General features: G+C 43.8%; 1 protein-coding gene across 1 annotated transcript; it reads left to right on the top strand.

The window, feature by feature from the left end:
• Positions 1-3,309: 3,309 nt before the first annotated feature.
• LOC119283573 lies at positions 3,310-5,422 on the top strand. Its single transcript, XM_037563056.1, has 3 exons — positions 3,310-3,493; positions 4,010-4,231; positions 4,734-5,422. Exons 1-3 carry the CDS (start codon positions 3,310-3,312, stop codon positions 5,420-5,422), a joined length of 1,095 nt encoding a protein of 364 aa, XP_037418953.1.
• The last annotated feature ends 7,441 nt before the right edge of the window (positions 5,423-12,863 follow it).

Raw genomic sequence — 12,863 nt, 5'->3', positions numbered from 1 at the left:
GACGGCTTGGGTGAGGTATGAGAGAGGAAAATGTGCAGATTACCAGGATATTTATTATGAGTGTTTGGTTTTCAACCCAGTAAATGCTTAGACGACTTATTTTCCAGGAATATCTGGGGTTGTTACTTGACTAACAAACCCACTTTGAGTGGAGATATGGCTCTTAGCGCATTTTCCCTCTTCAAGCTGGTTTGGGTGAGGTTTGAGGAAGGAAAACCAGCATATTACTAAGAGATGTATTATGACTGTTGTTTTCAACCCACTAAATGCTCGGACGACTTATTTACCACGAATATTTCGGGTTGTTAGCTAACTATATAATATATTTGTTAGATATTTTCTGGATACCAAATACGTACTAAGTGTTTTGGGATTATTTAATTTTCATAATATGTCTAATCCACCAGTAGGGAGGGAGGAACTGTTCATCTATATATCCATGCAACATCTACCGTGACAATAGACAATCCCCACGCTCATGCATAATTGCATGCATTGGTGGAAGATTGCTACGGCAAACTAATGCAGGAAGATTAAGTGGTTGGATGACTAACAAAACAGTAATAGCTAGTATCCAAAGGTCACTTATAATCTGATCTTGAGAGGGGTATTCAAAGTGGGTTTGTTAGTCGAGTAACAACCCCAGATATTCCTGGAAAATAAGTCTTCTAAGCATTTAGTGGGTTGAAAACCGAACACTGATTATAAATATCCTGGTAATCTGCACATTTTCCCTCTTCAAGCTAGTTTGGGTGAGGTTTGAGGAAGGAAAACCAGCAGATTACTAAGAGATGTATTATGACTGTTGTTTTCAACCCACTAAATGCTCGGACGACTTATTTACCACGAATATTTCGGGTTGTTAGCCAACTATACAAACCCACTTCGTGTGGAGATATGGCTCTTGGCATATTTTTCTATATAATATATTTAATGATCTTATTCGGTGTGGCTAATCCCCTAATTAATTTCTCTCATTTACTTCTCTTTATAACTTGGTCACAATATTGAGATGCATACATAATCTTTAAACTAATTAAATGTAACACCACTTTGTTTTAATCGAATGTAACACCACTTTAGATAAGAAACAATGCATTGAGGTCATTGTCTACTCAGATTACTCATAGTGGGAGTAACATAATATAGATACTAAGATGCATGCCACATAGACAAAAAATGTGACAAATAATTAAAGAGGAGACAAATGGAGTTTTAGGTCGGGCACGGATCTTTAGGTCTTCAATTTAACTAGGAAAACATGTATGATATTCCATAAAAAGGCATGTCTTTAAATTCCTTGTTAGATGTAGATTTAATGATATATTTTTTGTGACATAATATATATGCTTTGTTGGTCAAATTGTATGCCTAAACCCCTCTCAAGATCGGATTATAAGTGGCCTTTGAATACCAGCTATTACTGTTTTGTTAGTCATCCAACCACTTGATCTTCCTACATTAGTTTGCCGTAGCAATCCTCCACCAATGTATGCGATTATGCATGAGCGTGGGGATTGTCTATTGTCACGGTAGATGTTGCACGGATATATAGATAAACAGTTTCTCCCTTCCTACTGGTGGATTAGACATATTACGAAAATCAAATAATCCCAAAACACTTAATATGTATTTGGTATCCAGCATACAGCTCAACTAGACCCGTTGGATGTTTTTTTTTTTCGTGTTGTGCTGTTTGGTTGTATGCAAACACTCTTGTAGGGATGGCAATGGGTATCCATTACCCGCGTACCCGGCGGGTAAAAACCCTATTAGGGCAAGGGTTTGGATCACAAAAATACCCATGGGTACATAAATAGGAAAATTTGAAACCCATCGGGTTTGGTGGGTACGGGTATGGTTTAGTATAACCCATACCCGTGTACCCATGTACCCACGTATAATTGGATAAATAGGCCTAAAATATTATAAATCCACATATTAAATGTATTGTATCATTATGTGGACATAAATCCCGCAGCTATCCCACGTCCAGAATCCCAAACATGATAGTACGTGTGTCTAGGTAATTGATGTCCAGAATTGCCTCGTTCCTTTTATGGTTATATATCAACGTGATTGCGTGATTGTCGTCCAAAATTAAGTCGCATGCTTGTAGCAGCCAACGCCCAGCAGAATAGATTGATCTCATCTTCTTGGGCTCTCGGCTCTCGCTGCCGGCCGCCAACGCCAGCGACTCCAGCCGCTTGCTGCCTCGCGCCACCACCATGGACCCAGAGGACGATGATAGCTCGCGTGTGGATGGGAACCGCAAGGATCTGCAGCTCGGCGACCACCACAGCGAGGAGCACAACACGCCAACACCGAGCCCAAGCCCAACCCTATCGTTGTATGGTGCCTTCCTCCTCGCGCGCCAGGAAAGAGCCAACTCCCCGGCTGACGTCAAGGTCTTCCACCTCATGCTCCAGGGTCCAAGGTGCAACACCATCGCAACACTATGTCCAAGACGTCCGTGAAGCAGGTACGCCCTAGCCTACTTAGCAATGGTCGATCTGCTGCCGCAAAGCACAAGAACAGGAGCATGGCTATTTCAGCTAGGAGAGTATCGATTTTCTTTATGATTTTACGATTACGAGCACCGATCTTATAGTTTGGAGATATTTGCTGTACAAGATGCTGTGATGCATTCATGTAGATGAGCATTGATTTCTGCTGAGTAGACGTGATGTATATAGATGATGTGATGAATACGACTTTCTGTGTGTCATTGCGAGCTTCTTAAGTCTGAACTGAACCATGAAGTTTTAGAAAGAGGGATCATGTCGTGGTTATTGCTGCAGCAAAATGGTGACGAGCACTATTTGTGTTCAACGATTGTTACCACAGCATCCACCTCTTTTTGGTAATTCATTATTTTGCACAGAGATACAGCTACGAGCACTCCGTGTGTAAAGTGATTATCTGAACCGTGAATTCTTTTGCTGCAGCAAGAGTGACGAGTTGTTCATTTAGCTTCAGAAATTCTAAAAAAATAGCAGCGTTATTTATCACATGAGCGTTCTTGTAGGGATTCTTGTGTGTAAATCCAAATGTTTTAGAGTGCAACTGTTCGAATGAAGTGTTGTTCTTGTGTGTAAATTCAAATGAAGTTTTGTTTTTTATAAATTATTATTATTATAAGTTATTGTTTGTGACTATGTAATGCTCAAATTGATGTGTTGCAAATATGGGTAATTTTACCCGCGGGTATCCATTTACCCTGACGGGTGATGGGTATGGGGAAAAATTGTACCCGTTGACGGGTATGGGTACGGGTGATGGGTAAGGTTTGGGGTCACGGGTAAGGGTATGGGGTGGCTCCACCCGTACCCAAACCCGGCGGGTGCCATCCCTAACTCTTGGGTCTGCACGACACGATTCTTAAAGCACCTCTGGGCTGACTCGCCGGGAACGGCCAAATCAACAGTTTCCAGCGAGTCAGGCCTGAGCGGTGCTTTGAAGCGCACGTGGGTGGCTCTGACGACATATGCATGTATGTGGTTTGCAAGTATTCTCCTCTAATCAACCTCTTTAATCTTCTCCATAACCGTTGTTCGATTCGAGATAAGCTGTACACGAAAAACATGTGCCTGATGTTTTGATTTCATTCAGGCGATCGGATCTTCGTGTTCATATTTGGATCCTTTTTGGATCTTCGACGTTTGAAGTTTGCTTTAACGAGTAGCTTCACCTCGTTGTACAACTTCTTGTAGCCCAGCGCCATGAACAAGCGGTCGGCGACGAACTCGATGTACTGGCTCATGAGGTCGCCGTCCATGCCGACGAGCATGCAAGGGATATGCACACACACAGAGCCGATTGCACCACTCCGAGACAGTCCTCGGCATCGACGGCCTCGTCATGAATGGCGGCGACCTCGTCACCGGCTTGCGAGCATGCTCGGCTGGCGCAGCCTTAGCCTGCCGCTGCTAGAGCTCCCTGCTCCTTCTCCTTCCTGTCTCATGTTGTTGCACCTACATCCGACGCTGCCCGACCTTTCGTCCGCGAGGGTGCGACACTGGCTTCGACAACCAGCTCGTCATCCAGGAGGCCGCCACCGTCGGCCTCCGCAGCCTGGAGCTCCTGGTCCCCTCCCCCTCCAGCGCAGCGCCGTCCAAGGCGCCGCAGCAGCACCAACAGCCGTTCAAGGAGATCTCCGACCAGGCTGTCTCCATGTTCCGCAAGGTGACCTCCACCCTCGACTGCATCGGCCATGCCCGATTCCGTCGCGGTCCCATCCAATCCCCGCCTCCTCCAATTCCGGTCGCTCCTCCCACTCCTGCACCGCGCCCTCTAGCCGTCCAGGCCCGCCCGCAACCGCAGAACCTGGCGATGGACTTCTTCTCGTCGATGACCGCCATCGAGGGGAGGGTGTTAAGGGCCGGAGCAGGCCGCGACTAGTACACCGGTGCCGGCGGCAGCACTGGCACCGACTAGTAGTCGTGCATGTGGTTCTTTCTATTGGTTTTGATCCCTAGATCAAATCACCGGGTGCTACATGTACGTGAGTAGTTAACCAAAAACTACCACAATTCACGGAACCGTGACGAAAAACTACCACTTTACGATTTTGTGCGAAAAACTACCGCTTTTTTTCTAAACCGTGGCAAAAAACTACCAAGTCTGAAAAGAGCCCGATTTGGCTCTTTTAAGTGCGTTTCTGATAGAGTTGGCCCACACATAAGCAGGCTAAAAAAGCAATCGGGTCCCTAGTTTTTTTTAAAGCAATCCAGTCCTCGAGCGCGTCGCCGCAACCTCGGCCGTCGGCGTAGCGCTGGGGGTGCGCCTGCTCCTCCTCCTCTCCCGCTCGCGCGCGCTCAAGCCGCTCGCCACCACCACCTCCGCCGCCGCGGCCGCGCTCCGAGCGCCGCGGCTCCTCGCCGCCGCCTCCTCCCCGCTCGCCGCCCTCCTCGCCGCCTCCAAGGCCGCCTCCAAGTCCTACAAGGCGGCGCGCGCGCTCGACCCGGCCGCGCGTCTCCCCTCGCTGCCCTCCTCCAAGCGTGTCAAGGCCGCCTTCGCCGCCGCCTCCCTCCTCCGCCTCGCCCCGACCCTCCTCCTCCTCCCCGCCGCCGCCGCCTCCCCCTCCTCCTCCTCCTCCTCCCCCACCGCCCTCTTCGCGCTCGCGCTGCTCAAGTCCGGCTACAAGCTCTCCAAGAACTCCGCCAAGGTCGTCGAGGGCTTCCTCGGCCTGCAGGTCCACAAGGGCTTCCGCAACGGCGTCGACGCGCTCGGGGTCGTCGTCAAGGTCGCCGTCATCGCCTCCGAGGTCGTCGTCTGGGTCGCCGTCATCGCCTCCGAGGTCGCCGTCGCCGCGAGCGTGCTGGGCCTCGCCGAGGACTGGATTGCTTTAAAAAAAACTAGGGACCCGATTGCTTTTTTAGCCTGCTTATGTGTGGGCCAACTCTGTCAGAAACGCACTTAAAAGAGCCAAATCGGGCTCTTTTCAGACTTGGTAGTTTTTTGCCACGGTTTAGAAAAAAAGCGGTAGTTTTTCGCACAAAATCGTAAAGTGGTAGTTTTTCGTCTCGGCTCCGTGAATTGTGGTAGTTTTTGGTTAAATACTCCATGTACGTACGTGCAGGGCTAACACGGAAGAGCACAATGGGTATGGTATTCTACCTTGGCCCAAATCCTATCAGCCGGAATTCTCAGAAGCAAAAGGTGATTGCGTTGTTTTCATGTGAGGCAGAATATATAGCGACAAGCACGGCGGCTTGTCAAGCAGTATGGCTAAGAAGACTCCTAGCTAATCTTGCAAAGTGGGAGGTGCAGAAGGTGTCATTGAAGATTAACAACCAAGCTGCAATCTCATTGTGCAAAAATCCGGTTCATCACGAGAGGAGCAAGCACATTGATACCCGGTTCCACCACATCCGGGAGTGCATTGAGAAAAGGGATGATCGAGGTTCACCACATGAATACGAAGGACCAGCTTGCCGACATTTTCATCAAGTCCCTCGATCGATAGAAGTTCATCGAGATGAGGAAGAAAGTCGGAGTACAAGCGACAAAGACAAAGCAACCAGATTAAGAAGGTAAACGTAAGGATTAATCTAGTTATAGTATATTAGATATGATCACGTATTAGTCTAAAGAATCTTCTACACATCAGTAAACCGGACAAATGCTTGTACAAGCACTAGCCGTCTTTGAATATGTTTGTTTGGGCTCTTTTTAGCGGCTCCAACGGCTTCTGGCCTGTAGAAGCCGGAGCCCAAACAAACAGCCAGTTTTTGGGAAAAAGATTATATGAGACCAGGTCTCATATAAACCAGGTGAGACCCGTTTTGATGGATGACATGTGGCATTCACAAATCACAAAGTATCTAATCTCTCCCCCCTGATTACAGGTGGGGGATGGGGTAGATGCTTTGTGATTTGCAAATGTCACGTGTCATCCATCAAGATGGGTCTCACCTGCTAAATCGTGAGACCTGGTCTCATAGAATTTTTTTCCCAGTTTTTGGGCTCGCTCCACGGAGCCCTGGGTAGGAGCTAACCCAGGAGCCAGAAGAGGTCCGAAAAGCCGCAGCTGCCAATTCAGGCTTCTCGTGGCCGGAGCCAGCTCCAAATACACGAAAGACGGCTTTTTCGAGATTCCCACCAAACTATAGTACTACATACTACTTTCTCCGGTTTTTTTTACTCTGCATATTAAAATTCTCTAAAGTCAAACTTCATAAAGTTTGACCGTATTTATATAAAAAAAATATCAATATCTGCCGTGCTAAAGTTATACGATATGAAATTTTAAGTCATGACACATTTATTGATATTGATTTCAGATTGTGAATGTTGGTATTTTTTTTTATAAAGTTGATTAAACTTTACGAGGCTTGACTTCAGTCAAATCTTATCTGCGAACTAAAAAGGACCGGAGGTAGTACTACAAACTACTTTTCGTGGCCCTTCCAGCAAACTACTTTTCTTTTTGCGAGATTCCCAGCAAACTACTTTCTTCGTTCCAAATTACTTGTCGCAAAAATGAATGTATCTAAAACTAAAATATATACTTAGATATATCCATACCTGCGATAAGTAATTCCGGACGAACAGAGTACATACTACAAGAAAAATGCTAGCTGTGGTGATGGCAACGCTCATGCTTCTGTGCTGCTCCGCGTGGGTGCGTGATCTGTGTGCGTGCCCGGCGGGGGTTGGTGCGTCTGCATGCGTGATCTGTGTCAGTGCCAAGCGTGTTGTGTGCATGTGTGCCTGTGTGCTCAGCTGCGCGTCTTGTGCCCTTGTGTGTGCTCAGCGTGTGGTGGGATGTGTGGTACTATCAGTAAACTGCTACTATTGGTTGGAACGTCACCTTGTAGCATCGCTTAAGAGAAAGTTGTGAGCATGTTTTTTTTTAAAAAAAACTAGATGATACCATGCGCGTTGCTGCGGGTACGTGCAGGTCTATCTCTATAAAATTGGAGATATGATAGTAAGAGTAGAGTAGACATTCAGTAATATAATGTAGAGAAGGAGCTAAAAATAGTTTTTCTTTCTAAGTTCATAATGCTTTGCCACAATGAATAACTTTAATTTGCACAAAAGTCCTATTACATTTTCTAATGATTAACTTTGCATAGAATAACCAAAATGTAACATCGAAAGGTGCCGTAAATTTAATCTACACAAAATTAAAAAGGTGTGATCTTATTCTTTACTTTTGTTTCTTGGGAAAGGGTCGCCATGTACCTCTTGCTGTGAACAATGGAGCTAGTATTTGAAGATAAACAAATTGCTCTAAGTCAAGAAATGGGAGCAATTGCCTTCAATTAATTTAGCAACCAATTAGTGGAATTAAACAGAAGAGGAGAAAAATACAACACGGCTACACATATTATGCCCTAAGCGTGGATCTTCATGCATGTCAGTTGGAATCTCTTGCCCGTAAACTGTAGCAACAGAATGACCTAGACAATGCAAAACATCATGCTTTAGATAGTAAAAATCTAAACTAACCAAAATAATACATTGAATCCTGAAATGCAAATAAGATCCTAAAAAAATAAGATCTATAGGAGTGAGATGGAAGAGACATTCCGTGGTCGGTACCTCATGACTCACAATGTATAGCCAGCGTTCCAGCCGGTGTAGGAAGGGACAAACCCGAATTATGGAGGGTAGCCCGCTGCTCGCTTAACCTCCGTAGCCGGCTAGTCGTCTGCTTCATCAGTTTTGTGTACATGCACCTAGTGGTGTGACTTGTGAGGAGAAGAAGGGTCAAATCTTAGTGGAGGCCATGTAATCGCTGGGTTGTGGGAAAGTATGAAGTGTTATAACAGCAATGCCTACATGGGAAAGTACAGGACAACTCGTAAGTAGCTCTAAAGAAAACTTAGACAACAATGAATGATGTGGCTTCACCATCATTGACAGAAAGGAGTACCTTGGACGGCTTCCGTCCACAACTAGGGGGACTGAGCTTGCTGAAAAAGACTACCATCCCTGCAGTAGAAGCTCGGCTCTAAATCAGCTAGGGCAGCACCCCATTGAACGCTTGATGAGTTGTGGATTTATGATCAGATTATCTATAAATATTATTTGAGTCTTTACTGATTTTTATATGCATAATTTGATATCTTTATATTTCTCTTCGAACTATCAATTTTGTTTGGTCAACTAGGTTGATTTTTCTTACAATGGAAGAGATGCTTAGTTTTGGGTTTAATCTTGCTATCCTCACCCAGTGACAAAGTAGGGGTAGCGAGGCACATATTGCATTGTTGCTATCAAGGATAAAAAGATGGGTTTTTGATCATATTGCTTGAGTTTATCCCTCTACATCATGTCATCTTACTTAAGGCAGGGGGTGGATGAAGCGCTCCTCCCAAGTGTCTACTGTGAACATAGGCCATGCCCAGTCTTTCGGACACAGATCAGGTGACATGCACCTTTGCATGTTACCGTGTGCCTTGCAGCCCGAATTCAAATTTAAACATTGCAAAAAAATATGAAAAAAAAATCATGCATGTCCACAGCACATACTAAGATAACCCCTCAAAAATTCAGATCAAAATTCGAAACATACATCGAGAAGCAAAAAAGAGAAACTCAGATGTGAATAGTATACAGAGAACCATTCGCAACTATTCATGACAGATTTCTCTTTTTTGCTTCTCGATGTATGTTTCGAATTTTGATCTGAATTTTTGAGGGGTTATCTTAATATGTGTTGTGAACATGCATGATTTTTTCAGATTTTTTCATAATGTTTAAATTTGAATTCGGGCCGCAAGGCACACGGTGACATGCAAAGGTGCATGTCACCTGATCTGTGTCCGGTCTTTCGGGGCCGAAAAGAAAGCCAGGTCCAGACTCCAATCTTGCCAGCAACCGGTTCGGTGCCACTGGAATCGAGTGGAACAAACCTCCAGCGGTGCCGGAGATACCTTAACGGAGACAGAATTGTAATGGACGACCAAGGCGCTGCGACCGCCAACGATGTTGGGAACCACACCAGCAGCGCGAACATAGCCCGATGGAATACCAGAGAGCGACAGAGGTGATACAGAGCGACTCGCTCGTGCTGGGGGAGCTCCCTGGATTGGAACCCATCCAACGCTTCCTACAGAATAGAGGGGAAAAGATTGGTGTTGGAGGTAGTGAGGGGTCGTCGTTTTATTTATTTCCGGGGAGATTGAGGAGTCCGTGATTTGCGCCTGGAAACGGTTGAGTGTTAATGAAACGTCTTGTGTTTGCTTTGTTCTAGAGGTAAATACACCCGAAGTCATAGAACTTGCACGCGATGATCAGTTTGGTGCACAAACTTGTAAAATACATGTTTTCGGTCATCAAACTTGTACAAGGTTCATATACGATCATATTTCATGTACACGGACGTATCCATGGGCTATGTGGCATTCCAGTGTGGCCAGGGCCCATTGTCATCCGCTGTAGCATGTAGATCTGCAGAGAAGCCTTTGGCTTTTTTTATTTTCATATTAAGCCCCTAAAAATAAAATGAAAAAACAAGCGATGTGGGGTCTTGAAGCTGCAATGTGCCCTAGTAGTCATACGTGGACAACCACCAGACTACTGATCATTCATGTCTATGTAGCATGACTAATTTCTGTATCATATAAACATTGACTGAAAATATTTTTTACAAGAAATGTAACATGGAAAAAATGAGCACCGTGGCTCGACCATATGACCTTGTACTCAAGGTTAACTAACATTACCACTGACAACACAACACGTCCAGATGTAAGAAAATAATTTATACTCTTGTGTTTGTAACATTCAAAAAATATTTATGTGTTACAAAAAAGGTACGCGGCATTTTAAAAAGTTTCAAAAACTTGTATTTGGAAAAATGTTAATCAACACAACACGTCCATATTAACATTTTTTCAAATACAAGTTTTGAAACTTATGTGTATTGAAACATATACTCCATGTGATACATATATCTTTTGATGTTTTAAATACTCCAGTATACATCTATGTTTTGATACACATATATTTTAAATACTCCAGTATACATCTATGTTTGGAGTATTTAAAAAATATATGCTTAATACTTTTTAAGTGTATGATTGGCATTTTTTTCAAATACAAGTTTTGAAAAGTCTTGAAACTTTTTTCAACTATGTTTTTAACATTTTCGGATGGTACGAAACATTTTAAAGCTACATAAACTGTTTTATACATTGTATAGGCATTTAAAAATGTCATGACCAGTTTTTTTGGAATGCATGAACATTTTTAAAATGCAACGTATCATTTTTAATTACACAAATGTGGTTTACAATGTTTATTTTTTTTAAATGTCACACACCTTTTTTTGTAACACATAAACATTTATTAAATATCACAAACACAATAATATAATATATTTTTCTTACATAGAACAAGAAGGAATAACAACATGAAAAATATTTATCCCATTTGATATGTTGTGTTGTCGAAGCCCGGTGGTAATCTTAGTTAACGTTGACCACGATGTCACATAGTCGAGCCATGGTGCTCCCTTTTTTGGGGTTACATTTCTTGCAAAATTGATTTTTCGGCCGTGTTATATGATATAAAAACTATTCGTGCTATGTAGACATGAATGGTCATTGGTTTGATGGTTGTTAACCCAAGCCTAGTAGGGGCACGTCCCTAGTTTCTAACCGAACCATCCCTTATTTTTCCATTTTATTTTAGGGGCTTTATACATAAATAAAAAATCATTTTATTTTAGGGGCTTAATAAGTTAAAAAATAGGTGTATAATACGTAAATAAAGAAAAAGCCTACAGATCTACCATGCTTACAGTGGGCCCTGGCCATGCTGGCATGCCACATAGGCCATGGATACGTCTGCGTACATGAAATGTGACCGTATATGAACGTTTGTGCAAGTTTGATGACCAGAAACACGTATTTTACAACTTTGTGCACCAAACTGACCGTCACGTGCAAGTTCTATGACTCCTGGTGTATTTACCTCTTTGTTCTAAGGCTATGGTTTACGTCTAGAAATGGATGGGGCCCGTTAGCAGAACGTCGTGCTTTCAGCCGGCTCTGTATGTTGTAATTGTAATTGACTAGCAAAAGGGTCCGTGCGTTACAATGGGAGGAAATAAATTACATGCCCATGTGTTGTAGGTCAAGTTGAAACAAAAGATGCCATGAGAAAGACTGTAAAGATAAAATACTGAAGATTTAAGTAGGACGAAAATCTTGTTACAGAAAAAAAAAGTTGGACGGAAATCTTTGATAAGTAGACGTTTACCTTCTCTCATAGCTAGTAAAGAGAATGCAATGTGTACTTGTTCCTGCTTGTACTATAGATTTTACTTCTTCGTTGCATCTCCATGCAAATGTCCACATCGTGCGATAGATGCTTTTGACTGTCGAAATTGTTTCCATGATTTGATTTATAAATTCATGGTCGATGTAGTATATGACATCACTGCCATGGTCTGAACGATCAGATTACTCATATGCAACAGCACGTGAACCTTGGATCGGGTCATCTCATGGCCATCTCCACAATAAGGAAGTTGACATATTATATTGGACAGCTGCGGAGGCCGGCAATCCTCCTGCTCCTATACACAAGGCGAGTGAGCTCCGCCGACTGGCAACGTCTCGTTCAGCTAGCTACCCCCGCTGCTTTGCTTTGCATGTCACACGGCAAGCCACTGCCATCTGCTATGATCACCACGGCTTTAGGCACTACTTGGCACCACCATCATGCCCAGCTCTTTGCTTGTCATCAAACATCAAGCCGCTACTTGTCATCAAGATTTTATGTCTAGCTTTTGGCCGCTACACTGGCGGCTTCCATATTCTCTCAAGGCAACGTTTATACTATGCTAATCTCGTATCCCAACACCTAGCTAGCCGCCAGCTATATAGGTTGATGTTCCAGACAACTTGAGAACATATATGAATTGGTGAGAATTAGTTTAAATTGGGGAGGTGGGATTATTCAAACAAAAATATCCACGCATCATCACATCATTATGCATTCTCTGTTGGCTACCGACTTAGCACACAACACCTGAGGTTACAGGTTCGATCTCCACCTCGGGCATCGTTTTTTTGGGTGCTTGCGCCCTACGACACGTTTAGCCTATACTTACAGGCAGAAAAAACACATAATGATCAGCGTTGGCTCCTAATTAAATGGGCCGGCCTATACCTAGCAATTGATCGGTGGAAACCAAGCACACGACCTATGAAAGCCCATGCCGAGCGATCGATAGGTGGAATCAGACGATCGTTTGATGGTCAACCGTAGGAAACGAACTGTAAGATTAGTACCGTCTCGGATATAGAAAATAATATAGGCGAAAAAAACTGAAAGCGTAAATTCACGCAAGAAGCGTATTGTGATGGTGAACCCGACAAAGTCAATCCGTGCTTTAT

Source organism: Triticum dicoccoides, chromosome 4A (assembly GCF_002162155.2).
Source record: "Triticum dicoccoides isolate Atlit2015 ecotype Zavitan chromosome 4A, WEW_v2.0, whole genome shotgun sequence".
Lineage (NCBI taxonomy): Eukaryota > Viridiplantae > Streptophyta > Magnoliopsida > Poales > Poaceae > Triticum > Triticum dicoccoides.
This window is presented reverse-complemented; position numbering and strand designations above follow the sequence as displayed.